Genomic DNA, 18,122 nt, shown 5'->3' with positions numbered 1-18,122 from the left:
GGACATTATCATCTCTTTGTTATTCTACGATTTTCATTTAAGTGGTGTCTGTGACCTAATCCTCGGCGACTTTCTCCTGAGCGCTCGGCTTTGAGTTCTTCCGGCACGCTTTGACCGGCCCAAAACGTTCCCTGCCGACGAGGCTATGATTTGTTAAGCGGCCTTGCTGGCCAGCACTGGCTCGAGTCTCCCTTCTTTCGCCATGTCGGATGTACTTCCAACAGCGGAATTGCGAGGTTGAAAGTACAGGAGTCTCTCGACTATAAAACTTGTTCCCCTTCCTGTGATCTTGTTGTGCTTCATTCATGTCTTCAAGCGATCTATCCAGAAAAGCTCACAATAAATCCCAGCACAACACAGCAATGTCTTCTGCCAGCTCTTCAAAACGAATCGCCGTTGCCGGCGTGGGCTCTTTAGGTCTTCCTATCGTCCTGGCTCTTCTCCAAGCTGGATACTCCGTCACCATCCTGACTCGCTCTGCCAACACCAAGAAAGAAGGCATCCCAGCAGGCGCCAATGTTGAATATGCCATGGTTGACTATACTTCTGTCAGTTCCATGAAGAGAGCTCTCGAAGGACATTACGGTGTCGTTTCCACCTTGACTACAACATCCGTAGGCGCGCAGACTCCGCTGATAGAGGCATCTGTCCAGGCTGGCGTGTCGCGCTTCATACCCTCAGAGTTCGGGTCGGATACGACCAATCCCAAATCCAAGACCCTTCCAGTCTATGGCGACAAGGTCGCCACTCAAGCGAAACTCGCAGAGGTCGCCGCGAAGAACCCTAGCTGGAGCTACACGACCCTCATGAACGGTCCCTTTTTCGACTGGTGCTTGATGGTCGGATTCTTTGGAATTGACCTGAAGAAGCACACGGCGACTCTGTACAATGGCGGAGATCGTAGGTTTAGTACCACGACGCTGGCTGGCGTCGGCAAAGCAGTCGTGGGCATCTTTGCTCATCCCGAAGAAACGAAAAACCGCACAATTCGCGTCCACGAAACCGTCATCACCCAGAAAAAGGTCATTGACATTGCTCAACGTTTGGATCCCGCAGAATGGACGTACCAGGCTGCCGATACGGAAGAGTTGAAGAGCCAAGCATTCGAGGTTCTCTCGAGTGGGAAATCCGAGCAAATTATGGGTGCGATGCTGAATTTCATCCTGAGCGCCGTACTCGGCGAAGGATACGGTGGTGAATTCGTTTCAACCGAGAACGAGACTCTTGGAGTGCCTCTTCTCGACGAGGCTGGGGTGGAGAAAGTCGTTGCCCAGTTCATCTGAAGTACTCCAAGCACACAGACAGTTCAAGATTACAGCTAGCTTGAAAACAATACGAACCTTTTATTCTATTAAATCATTCAGACTCTAGAGTCTTATGTTAAGATCTGAATTTATCACTCAAACTAATAATCAAATAGCTCGATTGTGCATCGACAGCCACTTTATAGTCTTACGGCCTTAAGCAATTCTCGTGCTGTCGAGCGCGTGATCTCCGGGCTCGACCACGTAGGAGATTCCGTATTGTATTCTTTGCCTTCTCCCTCGAAAGCTGCTCTATTTACCTGTTGTTTACTATCAATACCTCCGTCGACAATGTCACTTCAACCATTTTGAGCATCCGAGCTCAGAATAGATACATCTTCTTCCCGACAGCAAATCTGGAAGGATAAACACCATCAAAACATGAACACTGCCTCACGTCTCGTCGGGGCGACGATAGCCATCACAGCACCTTACTACTTCTACAACGCCTCTCGCTCCATCTCCAGCGTACCGACCAGCGACATGAGGACGGGAGCAGCGCCGTCAAGTTTCCTCAAATCCAAAACCCATCTTGCCGTCGTCAACCCGCGAGACCACAGAGGTCTGACCGACTCACGGTCCATCACTTTCAAGCTCCCCCCTTCTCGAAGATCATGGTCCGACGAACAAATTCTGGCGACGTTCGTCCAAGGCTACTTTGGCGGCTGGGTCTTCACACCAGAACGTAGACTTTTGGGCCTTGTCGACTGCCTTTTACGTCGTCAACTGGTCGGGTTCAGCGGTGAGCCATACCATGATCTCCTGGTATAAACTGCAATCAAAACTCACGAATCACATAGCGATCCAGGACGACCCCCAGCACGGCCAAATCTGGTCATGCAATGATCTCTCTCAAAGCAAACTTCCTTCGTTACACTCGACTCTCTTTGGGGCCTTCCGAGTCGTCGACTATCACATCCCAACAACAACTAATACCGCCCAGGACCCTGGTCTGTCTGATGAGACGAGCTACGTCGACTTCGCATTCGGCTCCGACACGTCATACTTTTCGGGCTTTCACCGGTTTTCCATACATCGAGACCGGCTCTCCGACAGCACTGCCAATTCTTCTTCTGAGACGGTCACGATCACAAATTCATGTGTCGCATGTAATCCATCGTCGAATACGTTAGTCGGACTGGATAAATTTCGTGCCTTTCACGAGTTCTACGCCATGTTGCTGTTCCGCGAGGGTGTCGCGAGAGTAATGTCTGTGTGAGAAAGATGTGGCATCCGTCCCTCCCATCACACACTTCGTCAACTATACTTTTGTATCGCCATATTGTATAATACCCACCATTCTCCCTTCTATTCTCCCGGATCCCAAATAGACGACCTCAGTCTTGATAATACTGTAACCACACCAGAGTGAGAATTGCGGCTTTCGGGATGTCTTTGTTCACCTATTGTATTACTTGAATGGCTCTGCGTATGTCACCAAGGTCAATGGATAGTCCCCCTTCCGTAATCACGCTGCTCACAACAGCTCTATTGCCCAGTTCATAACATCTTGACCATGTTCAGGTTCTCAGCTGTCCTTCGCTTACTGGAACCGACCACTTTGATCTAGCGCTGACAAAGAAGATAGTCGTTTCCAACAAACCACCAACCAGATGATATAATAGAATGCAAAGCTACCTCTCGTCTTATTCTGATCGAGTCAATTCAAGGATCACCTCATCATATTACCTTGCTTGATCTGATCCGTCCGATCAGCCTCAGCGTCTGAGATGTCCCTCTAGATGTTGAAGCTATTCTTTCTTTGCAACATAACACCTCTTTGACTTTGACGAACCCCATTTGCTTTATTCTTGCACCAACAAGCCAAGCCGAAAGTCAAATACTGATGAGTCCAGCCTCGCCACGATGGCAAACTCAGACATTTATGATTTGGTGGTGGTTGGTGCAGGACAATCAGGTATTGTGTCGGCAAGATTCTACCTCGATATTCATCCCGATGCCAAAGTCGGCATACTCGAAAGAGACCATTCTGTTGGAGGAGTATGGAATCAAGGTCATTGTCGAAATTGCCCCATTCGAAAGGGTACTGACAATAAATAGAACGAGTATATCCAGGCTTCAAATCACAACAGAGCGTCCGTATGAGCGGCTTCTCCGATGTGCCGTTCACTCCCAAGCCAGACCAAGTTGATGAGATGCATATGTACAAGGCCGAGTCAATGACAACTTACCTCGACGAGTACGTCGACAATCACGTCTACTCTGGCCAGACCCTGCGCGACCGTATTAGATTTGGCGTCGAAGTCGCTAGTGCCGAGAGGACGCCCGGGGGATGGCGCCTCCATTGTAGCGCCCCGTCAGGACGACAAAGCTTCAATGCTAGAAAGCTCATCGTAGCTTCGGGAACGACCTCGGAAGCGAATCTCCCCGAATTTCAAGGCCGCGAGACCTTCAAAGGACCCATCATTCACACATTCAATCTAGCACAATCCAAAGTTCTCCGGCGAGAAGACATCCGACGAATCGCAATTATTGGCGGAGGCAAGTCCGCAGCCGACCATGCCTATCAAGCCGTCAAAGCTGGCAAAGAGGTTCAGTGGATCATACGCAAATCAGGCAAAGGCCCCGGAGCGTTCACACCAGTCAAGATTGGCATTGGTAGCAGCATTTGGCAAAATGTCGTCGAACTTGTTAACAGTCGTTTTCTTAATGCAATATTTTTTGCCCCAAGCTTGGCCTCGTGGGGCTGGTGGCAGACGTTCATGTTTAGTACAAGGCTTGGGCAATGGCTTTACGGCAAGCTGGAGAAATCCGTCATTCAACAGGCCAATGACGCAGCACAGTACGATAGCCGTCCTGGGTCAAAACCGTCTTTCTCAAAGTTGCAGACCAAGGTTCACGGGCTGGCCTTCGATGTCCCTTTCGGTTGTCTCTCGTATGATGATTTCTGGGACACGATTGCGCCAAATGTCGATGTGTACAATGAAGACATTGCCAGGCTTGACGGGTCGACGATAGAATTTAAGAATGGAGACCAAGTGGAAGTCGACGCCATCATTTGCGGTACCGGGTTCCGCGAGGGGTGCTCCTTCTTCTCACAAAAGGACCAAATGAATCTTGGCCTTGTTCATCCTGACGAATGGGATACAGCGGACATGTCTGAGGAATGGCGCAAGCTGGACGCCGAGGCCGAAAAGGTAGTGCGACAACGATACTATTCGGTAAGCCCGCCTCCGCCTGTACCAGACCAGCTGGGGGACATCATACGTACAGACACTCCTTACAGATTGTACCGCAATATTGTACCTGTTAGTGATACTAACCACAACATCGCCTTCGTGGGGTTTGGATCACTTCCGAATATGAGTCTTGCTTCTGAGGTATCCGCAATCTGGACAACTGCCTATCTCGACAGGTTGTTGAAGCTTCCAAGTGAAGAAGACATGAAGAAGGACGTGGCGTACGTGGCTACATATCTTCGCATGCGATTCCCTGCGTACGGGCGGTACGGGAATTTTTACGCCGTTGATTACCATCATCAGATGGACCGATTGTTGGGAGATCTAAATCTAGCAAGCCATCGCAAAGGCTGGCTACATGACACATTCGCTCCTTTCTTGCCGGCAGATATAAGTGGGCTGAAAGATGAATATTTGAACAAATATGGAGGTGCCACAGTTGCCTTGGACGGACAGCTCTGATTTTGTGTTCCAGTTTCCCTCGGGACGAAGTGTCTTCAGGAAGTCACCACCCATCATATGTGACCAAGCTGGTTGTCGTCTTCTGAACGAATCTCTTTTGGGATTGCCCGACACGTTCACACTCTCAAAGTCATCGAGGCTTTTTGCCTCCTGCCGGTTCTTGACGTTCTGACCATTCACGGGCACATTGTGACATCCAATTCTCAAGCCCCTGATTTCGCCAACTCCGATTCAACGCCGTATCAATCATGGTAAACCTTCCAGCTGGTGTGTCAGGTCTGAAGCAGATATAGCCGATATACATGCTTGCATCTCCTTCGAGAGGGGTTGGAGTAAGTAGAACAAGGTATTTCGTGTTTGGATCCAGGGATTCAGTCCTATCCTTTGGAGATGAGGGAGCCAAAGTGGCCCTGACCTTTTCAAAGTCGGCGGAGGAGACGTCGTCTGTGACGATGAAGCCATCTCGATACCATGTTATTGGCCTCCGGCGGTATGGTCGAGCCTCCGGTTGTGTCATCGCCTGTTCCCTGAAAGGATGGATATGCATTGGTCGGCGGTCCTATGGGTATCACTTGGATTCGAGATCATTTAATTGCAAGATGTGGGAAAGGTGGGAGGAAATTTCTTTTGTGGCGGAAGTGTTTTCACATCTCGACAATATATATATCTTCATTCGTACTCCGTACTTCGTACCTTCACCGGGCCAAGCATCTCCAAAGGAGGCAGTGATACCCGTACAAGCTTTTCTCCAGATGTCGCTTCCACTTCCGAGTCCATGTTTACTCGACATAGAATACGAGCAGTCAACGGAAAAACGGATCTCCTGATCGTTGCTGCCTGTGTCAGTTGGGATGCTATGGGGAGGCTATGCGACACGGGTGTCTAGTGCTTGGCTCGGCCAGGCTCATAGACACCATACTTGTCGTATTCCGCCATGGGGCTGGCCAATTAAGAGGATCCAGGCATGCGCCGTTTCGAGAAAAGCACTCATACGGAGCACACTATTAACCCTTGACGCTTGGACCTGGCGCTGGCTGTCATTCTCAGATTAATGTGAAGGGCCGCCTCGCGAAGCTATGTCTCGTGAAGCTAGCCCCCAATCCCACAATGGCACTAACTTTTATGGTATCTGTATCCCCCGGATCCAGAGAGGGAGCACTGTAACATGAACAGGCCGCGCGTCCAATTAAAAGGACACAGGACGCTCACACCGGTCGTAGAAGATCTTGGCTTGGCAAGATACTGTACGTATGATCTCCTTATTCCAAACAAGCGATTCCTTTTACGAATATTTGACTGTCTCGGAAGAGCAGAATACTGACCTTGGTACTCTGGGAACTCAAACGTCCTCTGATTTTCTAACTTTTTGAGGCTCATCTTTGGTCGACATCTGAAACAATCACCGTCATCCCGTCCTGCCCACTAAATGATCGGGTTAATATCATACACTTCACGGGTGCTCGGCATCGTCCGTATCTGAATTTAGTATCAATTATCGGCGATGGTGTCCTCTCGTCGCAGACTACCTCGATTCACCACGGACGCATATATTGGTAATCCACCAAGTGATTTTGTCGAGCATATCTCAATTTCAGGCCTGAACCGGTTCCCGGCCGTACCCCCGCCCAAGGTCAGCCTTGTGATGTCTCAAATTCGTGTCTCGTCTCCAGCTTAGGAAAACAAGCTGTTCAAGAGGCCAAGCCTCCTGCTTGTCATTTCTTGGCCATCGAACCATGACGTGGACTGTTTGGGCCAATGGCCCTGAAATATTGGCCGGTAGTAGTAGCCAGAGATACTGGTGTTGCCGGCATTACATACCAGATCTTGGTCTTCTGAGGTGGAATATATTTAGTTACCAGTACGAAGTAGGACGCATCTGGGTCAAATAGCCAGTCCTGAAAACCGCCAGTGTGTTGAGCCGGGATACCATATGCCATACATTGAGTCATTACAATCGCATCTGCTGGAAGATTTTGATTCCGAGCGGTGCAAGTTTTCGTCTGACACGCATTGCACCTGGCCTATCAGAACGCGTTTGGTGGGCTGGGCTCTATTACATAAGCTCTCCACCATGTTAGCGTCCCATGTTTCAATTCGTCCGTCTGCGCAACTGCAGTCGAGTCCCTCCAGAGTCACAATTGGCAAGTAGCCCGAGCGTCAGACTGCGGTCAATTGTCGACTCATACAACTTCCACAACGCCATGCCAGGCTATACCAGTATACATAGCTGGACTCTCCGTTGCTTTCTCACTTGCCTGAAGCTTTCACCATGATATCTTCCGGTCTGATCGATCACTCTCCCCACCAGCCCGTCGCGGCGGAGAAATTGGCCTCTGCGAGGAATCTTGTTCTCATAGACAATTATGACTCCTTCACCTGGAATGTATACCAGTACCTTGTCCTCGAGGGCGCTACCGTTACCGTCTACCGGAATGACAAGGTGACGCTGGACGAATTGATCGCCAAAAATCCTACGCAACTGGTCATCAGTCCCGGGCCCGGTCATCCAGACACCGATGCAGGTGTCAGCAAAGATGCCATTAAATACTTTGCGGGGAAGATCCCAATCATGGGTGTCTGTATGGGACAACAGTGCATCATATCCGTCTTTGGAGGCAAGGTAGACGTCACAGGAGAGATCCTGCACGGAAAGACTTCGCCTTTAAGACATGATGGCAAAGGATGTTATACTACACTACCACAAGATTTACCAGTCACTAGATACCACTCATTGGCAGGAACACATCCAACACTTCCTAAGTCGTTGGAGGTGTCTTCTTGGATTGCAAAAGGACCCGACAGTGGAAAAGGCGTGATCATGGGAGTGCGTCACAAGGAATATGTCATCGAAGGTGTACAATTCCACCCCGAGAGTATCTTGACCGAGAACGGCAGGGTCATGTTCAAGAACTTCCTCCGGATGACTGGAGGAAAGTGGTCAGAAAATCTTCAAGTTGCTGCTCCCACAGCAGCCACCACTAGTGTCGCAAATGGGCGGCCGTCTGGGAAAAAGGAGTCTATCCTGGAAAAGATCTACACTCACAGACGGCAAGCTGTCGCTGCGCAGAAACTTATTCCTTCTCAAAGGCCAGAGGACCTTCAGGCCACTTACGAACTTGGTCTTGCCCCTCCTCAGATTTCCTTCCCCAAACGACTTCGAGAATCGGCTTATCCAGTGGCACTCTTGGCTGAGATCAAAAGGGCATCTCCCTCCAAAGGCATTATCTCCCTGGGCACTTGTGCTCCTGCCCAGGCACGAAAGTATGCTACGGCTGGGGCAAGTGTCATCTCAGTGCTCACTGAGCCTGAATGGTTTAAGGGTAGCCTGGAAGATATGCGGGCCGTTCGACAGAGTCTCGACAGTATGCCAAACCGACCTGCCGTTCTGCGCAAAGAGTTCATCTTCGAGGAATATCAAATACTAGAAGCTCGTCTTGCCGGTGCTGACACAGTTCTGCTGATAGTGAAGATGCTCGATGTGGAGACCTTGACGAGGCTTTACAATTACTCCAAATCTCTAGGAATGGAGCCTTTAGTCGAAGTTAACACAGCAGATGAGATGAAGATCGCTGTCGATATCGGAGCAGAAGTCATCGGAGTCAACAACCGAGACCTGACCAACTTTGAAGTTGACCTTGGCACGACAAGCCGATTGATGGACATCGTGCCAAAGGATACCATCGTGTGTGCTTTATCCGGGATCTCTGGACCTCAGGATGTTCAAGCTTACCGGAAGGATGGTGTCAAAGGCGTACTTGTTGGAGAGGCTTTGATGAGGGCGGCTAATACAGTGCATTTCATTTCCAAGCTTGTGGGAGATCCCGGTGTAGAGCCCACGAAAAAGACTCGAGCTCCATTGTCAGTTAAGATTTGCGGAACAAGAACTCCAGAAGCTGCCAAAGCTGCCGTAGAGGCTGGAGCAGATTCTGTGGGGATCATCTTGGTTCCTGGACGATCACGACTGGTCTCGGACGAGGTTGCTCTCCAAATCGCCAAAGTCGTCAAAACTACGCCGAAACCGTCAAGGAAGATTGTACATGCTCCGGATGTTGGCTCTACCGATTTCTTCGACCATTCCTCGAGAATGCTTGTTCGACCGGATCGTGCTCAGTTGGTGGGTGTTTTCCTTGACTCTCCTTTGGAGCACGTTATCGAGCAAGTCTACAAACTAGACCTTGATGTTGTTCAGCTCCATGGATCAGAACCTATTGAGTATGCTCGGAGTATTCCTGTCCCTGTTGTTCACAAGTTCTCCCCTCTGGACCATGGTATCTCCGCCAGAGGGTATCATGCCCTTCCCTTGTTAGATGTCGGGGCTGGAGGTACTGGCGAGCAGCTCAATCTTGACGAAGTCAAAACCTTCTTCGATAAGGATCCGGGAGTCAAGATCATATTTGCTGGTGGATTGAACCCCGACAATGTTGAGTCAGTACTTAAATCCTTGGGTCCGTATCGTGCCAATATCGCTGGTGTCGATGTTAGTAGCGGAGTCGAAACGAATGGGAAGCAAGATCTCTCAAAAATATCGGCGTTCGTCAAGGCTGTCAAGGGTTTAGACTAGAGGCGGACATATAGAATCTACCAATCTTCGATGGTCTTTGAAGCGTGTGCGGACATGCTTCAGCTACATTTCTGTTCGGTTGCGACTTTTCCTTCGATGTGTTTCTCCGATGACCGCCTCTGACAATATACACCAAGCTCAGTCAGGGGGCATTTCAGCCTGGATCTTGCAGCCTCACTTGGATATCAGAGTACCTTGTCTACTATATGTCACATTCGACGGTCCTCTCTCACTGCTTCCTCTGGTACACAGACCTTTCATTGCATTCCATTTTATTTCACATATCTCTCCATTTCACATTTCGATCTTACTAAAGCTCACCTAGGTAGGTAGGTTGGATCTACTTATATCTGAATTGCTTTATTGCTGCTACTCACTCGACCAACCATTTTCTATGTTGAGTTCTTTCTTATCACCTCTTATATCTTGACGTTCCTCTACCATTTCTGAGATGACGTCTTGGTTTCTTTCGAGGCCTTCTTCTTTCTCGATTCAATCCTGCTTGACCAGAGTCCTTCAATTCGTCCTCTCTGCTCTTCTCTCTCCCCATTTGAGGTCATAACTTCACGGAGGCCATAAACCTTGCTCTTCTGTTTGCTCGGCTAGCCTCAATCCATGATCCGTTGTTGTCTTTCCCCCCAAGACCATAGTTTATCCTATTAAATTCAACATGGGCAAAGCATTTCGCAACATCACAGTCGCCTCGACTGGCGACTTTGGCGACAAGACAGACAAGATCAAGAACTGGGTCGAGCATGCCGGTGGCACGTTCTCCAAGGATGTCACACCGAGCGTCACTCATCTTGTCACCAGCAAGAAGGCGTGGAAGAGGTATCATCCCATGGGTAAGTTCTCCTCCTTCCTTCTTTTGCAGGCTTCCAGCAAACCGCCCGGTCGTCATTGCTGTGGCTCATGCAGGGCTTGCTTTCCTACCTGACCCAGACGGTCTGTTTGCAGTGGATGGTTGTTTGCTCCATGCCAATCACCAACCAATGTTCCATCCGCAGTTGTTCCCCTGTATCCTTGTACAGCACCCTTTTTATGACAAGCACCGATTGATGGAGATATTTTCCCCTTGCACCTTACATCCCGATCTAGGCCTTACCTAACGGTTGTGACTTATCACAGTTCAAGCCGCCCGCCGCCTGAAAACCATACACATCGTCAGCCTCGACTGGTTGGAAGATAGTTTGACCATGACGAAATCGCGCAGACCCCTCAACGAGACAAGGTATTGCTATGAGAAGAAGGGGAAGATCGTCAAGGTGCCCAAGGTGCCGCGGAAACGAGCTCGCGCAAAGAAGGACAGCTCCACTACCGCCGCCAGGACATCGCGAGTACAGGGCAGCGAACGCGACGACTTGGACAGGACCAAGGACGAAGATGACGACGATGATGATGATGATGCCACGGGAGGAGTCAGTCTCGTGGTGAGAAAGCGAGATTGCACGCAGATCGACAGTGGAAGCACGACACAACTGACTCCGAAGAAGAAAAAGAAGCAGCAACAGGAGCAACGTTCACGCGGGGGAGGAGAGAAGGATCGAAAGGCGGGAGAGGTGCATTGTCCAAAGGACCAGCGTGTCGAGATGACCGGTACGTTTTGCGTCGCTTGCACAATTGAGAGCCCATTTGTCGATTGATCGTTCGAAGTACGAAGACTGACAAGAAACACAGCGAGGGAATACGAGGCTGAGTGCGATGAATTCGTCAGGGAGATGGGTACTAGTAAGTGTCACCTGCCTGCTTCTCTTATGTCCATCCCGAATGAAGGTGTGTCATAGACTGACAATGACATACATAGACGGATACCGTCCTTTCATCGATTCCAAAGGGTTTATCTACCTTCTCACGCTCGTGAGGAAGGACATTCTCCAGAACCGACTCGAAAAGCATAGACTCAAGGTGCGTTATGCATCTTGTGTCTCTTCCGTCTCATCGTCATCTTCTTGCTCTGTCTTGTCATCCACATCATCGGGCGATTGCGTCACAAACCCGACACCATCAACAACGTACCCCCTGACCAACCAAGAACCTCAAGATTGGTCGAAGCTCTCCAACGAAGAGGTGCGCAGGATCCATGAACATCTGCGAGTCTCGGAACCTTCTCAAACGAACATTGTGGATGGCCATGAGACTATTGCCGTACCAAAGGCATACATGCCGTCGTACTCGGTGGCAAATTTCATACCATCACTTCCTTACTGTCCTGTACCGTTGTATCATTTTCCCAAGCCTTTCCCCTTTTGCAAGTACCCTGTCATCGCAAGCAGTCTACCACGATCCCTGCAGCCATCCAATCCGAATTTGAAGGTTCATATTCCGAACCCATGGGCTCAGAGTTTGCAGCTTTTCGAATTCGATCCAAACTTGCGATTCACGACGAGAACACACACAGACTCCGTCGCAGGTCTCAACGCTGAGATCCCAAGAATCAAGTCGTATGCATGTTACAGCATCTACGTCCGTCCCGGACATCGATATGTCACCCAGCTTGCGCCTCCGGGAAGTACATTCGACTTTGCGTTCACCATGTTCAACAAGTTCTTCCAGAAAAGAGTTGGTGTCAGCTGGGACGACCGTGAAAGTCTTCGGGAGATGGCACAGGCGAACAGATCCGAAGACAAAATAGCACTCCAGAGTGATGGTACTTCGGATGGTCGCCTATTCAAGTTCTTTGGTCCAAGAGTGATGAAAGACAATGGCATGGATCAGCTTGGGGAGGGGGAGGTCAAGGGTGTCGAAGATCGGGTGCGTAAGCCCAGTGTAACCATTCTGGTAAACCCGGCCGAGAACCAACCGATGGATGAGGTAGAGGCCAGAGCCATGACACCTGAAGGAGGCTGGTGAAGAGATGGAGTTGCTGACCCTGGGATATGAGCTGCAAACACTGCGTGATATCGGTCTCAAGGGCAATAGCCACACAGCGAGTTGAAAGCTGACAGAGGCCTAGCGGCGCTGTGCCACGAAGGCTTAATTTGGTTTGATTTGGTCGTCTCCGCCATGGGGCTTGCTTTTGCTTTTGCTTTTGCTTGGATATGGCATGGTGCAGGCGCACTTATGCCATAGTTTTGCTGGGGGCTTCTTTGGACATTTGCACCCTCAGAATAGTCGAACATTCGGGCATTTGGTTGTAATGCATTACCTCACAGATAGTCTTTCTTGCGTCCTGTGCGTGTATACTGGGTCAGAGCCCATTCAACCTCACCACCGGAGTCTTTCTCCAGCGTTCCTCCTCTGATTTCGAAACATCTCATGGTCATTCTCGGGCCTACTTCAGCCAGCTCAACGTCTCTATAGCCAGTCTGAACAAAAACATGATGTCGAACCTCGATGCTGTCCTCCACATTCTTGAATGTAACCACTCTGTTGCCGACCTTGTGCGGGCCGTCTCGTGGAGGAAAGATGTGCTTGAGTATCTGAACCACTCTCTTTCCCAGTCGGGTGGTGAAGCCCTCGAAGATCAGGTGCGGGTACGACTCTGACACGGTTCCCGTCGAAGCATCCGGTATGTCCGCGCGAAGGACGACGTTGTGGAGGGAGAAGGAGGCCGTGGGACCGTGAGGGAGATGGGAGATGGTCATGGCAGTCGGAGTGCCTCGATGTTCGTGGAGGAGGATGATATCTGTCAAGGCGGCGGCTTTTGCACTCGCCAGCAAGTTTGGAAGGATCAGGTTGCCTCGATTCAGTCGTATCGAGGTGGGCAGGAGGAGTCTGATCTCTTTGGAGAATGTCGCCAGTCGAGTCGAGGGACTGCGGGACGTGGTGACGAGAGGCCTGGGGTCGGCGAGCCCTGAGAGCATGGCGTATTCGTCGTCGATGGACTCCTGGGCCGCCGCGGTCTCTGGGTCGAGGGATTCATCGTACTTGAAGTCTTTGCGGAGGGTTTTGTCGTTTGCGACAGACGGGTCGAGAGGTTTGCCCGTTGCGAGGGACTTTTTCAACAGGGCTCGTTTTTCCGCAATGCTGGCATCGCGAAGTTGAAGGGCGCGACGGTAGATGTAGTCTCTACGCTCTCTGGCCTGTCTACGCAACATGGTGGCGTGTTGTGTGGAGGGAAAAGAACCAGAGAATGTATTATGGCGATGATGGTTTTCGTATCACGTACGGATGTCACAAAATTTAGTGGAAAATTCGCCCAGGACTTTTGCACATAATAAACTCCGCCCACTGCAAACCACCATTTGCCCTTCATTTGCGCTTTCGCTCCCTCTTCGCCCCTCCACCCACCTCCCATACAAGAACTCTCTCTACCCTCTACTCCTCTCGCGCGTGTCCTCCATAGCGCGTACGACATTCTGGAGACATTTGGAGGGGTGTGGAATCGTGGTGTCGGTGTGATACAAATGGTAGCAGTTGTCACTAAAAGACTCTCTCGCTCACCCTCTCAAACTGCGCCCCCAATACCATAAACCTTCACAACTTCTCTCTATACTTCTGTACCGCGAACGGACGGGACGTTACGTTCTAAAAGGCTCTCTCTCTTTGAGGAGTGCCTTTCGTCGGAACATCGACAGATATGGAGGCCTTTAGTAATATGGGAAACCATTTGGTTTCCAACTCCGCAGCCGCAATAAACGCCAGCGACGACATTTCAACGGTCGACCCAGACGAAAGTATCCTCAGCCTCGCCAAGGGTCCTAGAAGACGACAACACGACGATGACGAGTCCGAGAGTGTCGAGGAAGACGACTTGGAAAGCCTAGCCAGTGCAGCGGTGGACGGCAAGAAACAGTCCACCAAGGCTGAGGAGGAGAAGGAATTACCACCACATGCGTGCGCGTACGTTCAGGAAGAGAAAAGTTCTGTTTTTTGCGTTTTGCGTTTTGGTTCCAGGACTCTCTACTGACATACGTATCTGATATCGTAGGTATTGTGGCATTCACAACCCCAGCAGCGTCGTCCGATGCCTGACTTGTAGCAAGTGGTTCTGCAGCGCTCGCGGAAACACTTCGTCCTCTCACATCGTCAATCATTTGGTTCGGGCACGCCACAAGGAAGTCCAGCTGCATCCGAGCAGTTCGTTGGGCGACACCGTTCTGGAGTGCTACAACTGTGGAACCAAGAATGTATTTCTGTTGGGCTTCATCCCGGCAAAGTCAGACACCGTGGTCGTCCTGCTCTGTCGACAACCGTGCGCGGCCATGCCTTCGTCCAAGGACATGAATTGGGACACTTCCAGGTGGCAACCCTTGATCGAGGACCGGTCTTTCTTGTCGTGGCTCGTCGCACAACCGACCGACCAGGAACAGCTCCGCGCCCGACATTTGAGCCCGCAGATGATTGCAAAACTGGAGGAACTGTGGAAGGAAAACTCGGCCGCCACCATCACGGACCTCGAAAAGGCATCGAACATCGATGACGAACCTGCGCCGGTTCTGCTCCGGTACGACGACGCGTACCAGTACCAGAACGTTTTTGGACCTCTGGTCAAGATCGAAGCCGACTATGACCGTAAATTGAAGGAGAGCCAGTCGCAAGACAATTTGATCGTGCGCTGGGACTTGGGTCTCAACAACAAGCACTTGGCCAGTTTCATTCTCCCCAAACTCGAGCTGGGCGATGTCAAACTGGCCGTCGGCGACGAGATGCGCCTGAAGTATACCGGCGATCTGCGTCCCGCGTGGGAGGGAGTTGGCTACGTTTACAAGATCCCGAACAATCAGTCCGACGAAGTCACTCTCGAACTGCGAGCCAAAGGAGATCACAAATCAGTGCCGACCGAGTGTACTCACAACTTCACGGCCGACTACGTCTGGAAAGCCACGTCCTTCGACCGAATGCAGCTTGCTATGAAAACTTTCGCCGTCGACGAAATGAGTGTTTCTGGCTATATTTTCCACCGTCTCCTCGGCCACGAAGTTGCAGCAGCGCCCATGAAGACCCAGATGCCCAAGAAGTTCAGCGTTCCCGGATTGCCCGAACTCAATAGCAGCCAGATCAATGCTGTCAAGTCAGTCATACAGAAACCACTGAGCTTGATCCAGGGACCTCCCGGTACGGGTAAGACAGTCACCTCGGCAACCATCATTTACCACCTTTCTAAGATAAACGGTGGCCAAGTGCTGGTTTGCGCACCATCCAACGTAGCCGTTGACCAGCTCTGTGAGCGCATTCACCGCACCGGGCTCAAGGTCGTTCGTGTCACGGCCAAGTCGCGAGAAGATGTCGAATCTCCCGTGCGTTTCCTCTCCTTGCACGAACAGGTCCGTATGAATGACAGCAACGTCGAACTCAGCAAGCTCAATCAGCTCAAGTCTGAATTGGGTGAATTGTCTAGTCAGGACGAGAAGAAGTACAAGTCCCTGACACGTTCAGCTGAGCGAGAGATCCTACAGAACGCCGATGTCGTTTGCTGTACTTGTGTTGGTGCTGGAGACCCAAGACTGGCAAAGTTCAAATTCCGAACCGTCCTGATTGACGAATCAACTCAATCGGCCGAACCCGAATGCATGATTCCCTTGGTTCTTGGTTGCAAGCAAGTCGTGCTTGTCGGTGATCATCAGCAGCTTGGCCCTGTCATCATGAACAAGAAGGCGGCCAAAGCAGGTCTCAATCAGTCCTTGTTCGAACGTCTGGTCATCCTTGGCTGTGCACCTATTCGTCTCAATGTCCAGTATCGTATGCATCCTTGCTTGTCGGACTTTCCCTCGAACATGTTCTACGAAGGATCTTTGCAGAACGGAGTTACAGCCGAGCACCGCACTCGTCGCGAGATCGACTTCCCGTGGCCCGTGATTCAGAGTCCCATGATGTTCTGGTCCAACCTTGGCAACGAAGAAATTTCGGCTTCTGGCACATCCTACCTCAACCGAACCGAGGCCGCGAACGTCGAAAAGATTGTCACGCGTTTCTTCAAGGCCGGAGTCAAGCCAGCCGATATTGGTGTCATTACTCCATACGAAGGCCAACGTAGCTACATTGTCAGCTCGATGCAAGCCAACGGCACTTTCAAGAAGGAATTGTACAAGGAAATCGAAGTTGCCTCGGTCGATGCCTTCCAAGGACGAGAGAAGGACTACATTATCCTGTCTTGCGTCAGATCCAATGATCACCAAGGTATTGGTTTCTTGAGCGACCCTCGTCGTCTCAACGTCGCCATGACCCGAGCCAAGTATGGTCTCGTCATTCTCGGAAACCCCAAGGTGTTGTCCAAACACCCTCTGTGGCATTACTTGTTGCTGCATTTCAAGGAACGTAACTGCCTCGTCGAAGGACCTTTGACCAACCTTCAGATCTCGCTCCACCAGTTCAGTCGACCTAAGCAATCGTATCGCGGTCCCCAACGTTACCAGATGGCATACAACCATGCTAACCACATGGCCAGCGGAATGATGAATGGTCGAGGTGGTCCTCGCGACAGTGGCTCGGTTGTCGGCTATATTCCCGACGATGTTTCATCTATTCACTCATCAGCTATGGGTGGCGTTGGTGTCCCATCTGGTTACCCACCAATGTTCCAAGGCTTCACCGCCGACACCTGGCCCTCTCTCCAGAATGCAAATGGTCGTCGATCGAATGGGGTCAAACCCAGAGGAGTCCCGGGTAGTGTCGCGGGTGAGTCGACTGTTGCGACGGAGTCTGATGTCACTGGTAGTGTCATTGACCAAGGCGGGGTCAGTCTTGATCAGCTGTCTATTCACGACGTCAACAGGCACGCCAGTTACAACCAGGCGGATCGATTGAAGCGATATGTCGAAGGCGGCGTTCCCAATGCCGGCTACATGGGCAACTCTAGACTCGGCAAGGGTATGCACCAGGACGAGGACGCTCAGAGTGTTTCGACGGCATTCGCCAGCCAAGTCGGAGGCGGCTACGACTGATCTTAGAGGACGGAGACGAACGATGATTCATTTGAAACTACTCTTGAGCGCTCAACAGAGCCATACTGTTTTTTGATGCAGTTCTTACATCGTATCTTCAAGCGAGAAGACCCGTCATCGGCACCGATCTTGGCCGTCTACAGCGTCGTACCCAAGAAAAGAAAAATGCAGAGCTGCTCTAGTCAGCGACACTGGACAATGTTGAGCATTTGAACCTGTGATTATTATTATCCAGGTCGGCTCACGGTCTTGCACCTTCGGAAGAGGCTCGACCTTTCCCAGCATGTGATATTTGTTGGCAAGTGATGACTGCATACTGGTTCGTCCGAGCCGTACGCCATCTGCCGATAGCCACGGGTTCTGCGAGAAGGTAAAACTCGACAGTCATTTATCGATACAGTTGGGGTCGCATCGTGGAAGAAAGGGAGTGTGTGTGTGTGTGTGTGTGTGTGTGTGTGTGTGTGTGTGTGTACGAGTGTGAAGAGAGATGGGAGGTGTGCAAAGCAAGCAGGACAGGAGAACACTGGGGACTAGTAGTGCAAAGAAAGTTGAAGGGGTGAAAAGTGGAATCAAATTGACATTGATGTTGTGAGATTAGTACCGTTGTTGTTGTTGCTGCTACCTTTTTCTCAGACCGACCCATATACACTCGTTTGAACTCAACAAAGTCATTCATTCTATCTGCTTCTGGTAGGAGTACACGTGCCTGTGCCTTGTAGTGATCGGTAGCTGTTTTGTACGGAGTATGAGTTCCTACAATAGGAGTGATGGC

General features: G+C 50.7%; 7 protein-coding genes across 7 annotated transcripts; 6 read left to right on the top strand and 1 right to left on the bottom strand.

Moving 5' to 3' along the window:
- The first annotated feature begins 198 nt into the window (after positions 1 to 198).
- PV06_06388 (uncharacterized protein) lies at positions 199 to 1,338 on the top strand. Its single transcript, XM_016407495.1, has one exon. The coding sequence runs from the start codon at positions 306 to 308 to the stop codon at positions 1,281 to 1,283; it is 978 nt and encodes a 325-aa protein (XP_016263099.1). The 5' UTR covers positions 199 to 305; the 3' UTR covers positions 1,284 to 1,338.
- Positions 1,339 to 1,549: 211 nt separating this feature from the next.
- Positions 1,550 to 2,592, top strand: PV06_06387 (uncharacterized protein). The gene is made up of 2 exons (XM_016407494.1): positions 1,550 to 2,046; positions 2,105 to 2,592. The coding sequence occupies exons 1-2, from the start codon at positions 1,686 to 1,688 to the stop codon at positions 2,521 to 2,523; spliced, it is 780 nt and encodes a 259-aa protein (XP_016263098.1). The 5' UTR covers positions 1,550 to 1,685; the 3' UTR covers positions 2,524 to 2,592.
- Positions 2,593 to 3,170: 578 nt separating this feature from the next.
- On the top strand, positions 3,171 to 5,429 carry PV06_06386 (uncharacterized protein; the record flags this gene model as incomplete). Its single annotated transcript, XM_016407493.1, has 2 exons — positions 3,171 to 3,318; positions 3,366 to 5,429. The coding sequence occupies 2 exons, from the start codon at positions 3,171 to 3,173 to the stop codon at positions 4,964 to 4,966; spliced, it is 1,749 nt and encodes a 582-aa protein (XP_016263097.1). The 3' UTR covers positions 4,967 to 5,429.
- Positions 5,430 to 7,159: 1,730 nt separating this feature from the next.
- On the top strand, positions 7,160 to 9,845 carry PV06_06385 (uncharacterized protein). The gene has a single exon (XM_016407492.1). It carries the CDS (start codon positions 7,236 to 7,238, stop codon positions 9,525 to 9,527), a length of 2,292 nt encoding a protein of 763 aa, XP_016263096.1. The 5' UTR covers positions 7,160 to 7,235; the 3' UTR covers positions 9,528 to 9,845.
- A 352-nt stretch (positions 9,846 to 10,197) lies between these two features.
- On the top strand, positions 10,198 to 12,377 carry PV06_06384 (uncharacterized protein; the record flags this gene model as incomplete). The annotated part of the gene is made up of 5 exons (XM_016407491.1): positions 10,198 to 10,372; positions 10,656 to 10,864; positions 10,967 to 11,127; positions 11,209 to 11,255; positions 11,332 to 12,377. 5 exons carry the CDS (start codon positions 10,198 to 10,200, stop codon positions 12,375 to 12,377), a joined length of 1,638 nt encoding a protein of 545 aa, XP_016263095.1.
- On the bottom strand, positions 11,124 to 13,612 carry PV06_06383 (uncharacterized protein). Its single transcript, XM_016407490.1, has one exon. It carries the CDS (start codon positions 13,562 to 13,564, stop codon positions 12,674 to 12,676), a length of 891 nt encoding a protein of 296 aa, XP_016263094.1. The 5' UTR covers positions 13,565 to 13,612; the 3' UTR covers positions 11,124 to 12,673.
- A 120-nt stretch (positions 13,613 to 13,732) lies between these two features.
- On the top strand, positions 13,733 to 18,030 carry PV06_06382 (uncharacterized protein). Its single transcript, XM_016407489.1, has 2 exons — positions 13,733 to 14,309; positions 14,398 to 18,030. Exons 1-2 carry the CDS (start codon positions 14,047 to 14,049, stop codon positions 17,348 to 17,350), a joined length of 3,216 nt encoding a protein of 1,071 aa, XP_016263093.1. The 5' UTR covers positions 13,733 to 14,046; the 3' UTR covers positions 17,351 to 18,030.
- Positions 18,031 to 18,122: the final 92 nt, after the last annotated feature.

Source organism: Exophiala oligosperma, assembly GCF_000835515.1.
Source record: "Exophiala oligosperma strain CBS 72588 unplaced genomic scaffold supercont1.5, whole genome shotgun sequence".
NCBI classification, from domain to species: Eukaryota; Fungi; Ascomycota; class Eurotiomycetes; order Chaetothyriales; family Herpotrichiellaceae; genus Exophiala; species Exophiala oligosperma.
The sequence above is the reverse complement of the archived record's forward strand: the minus strand, read 5'-3'. Positions and strand labels throughout refer to the sequence as shown.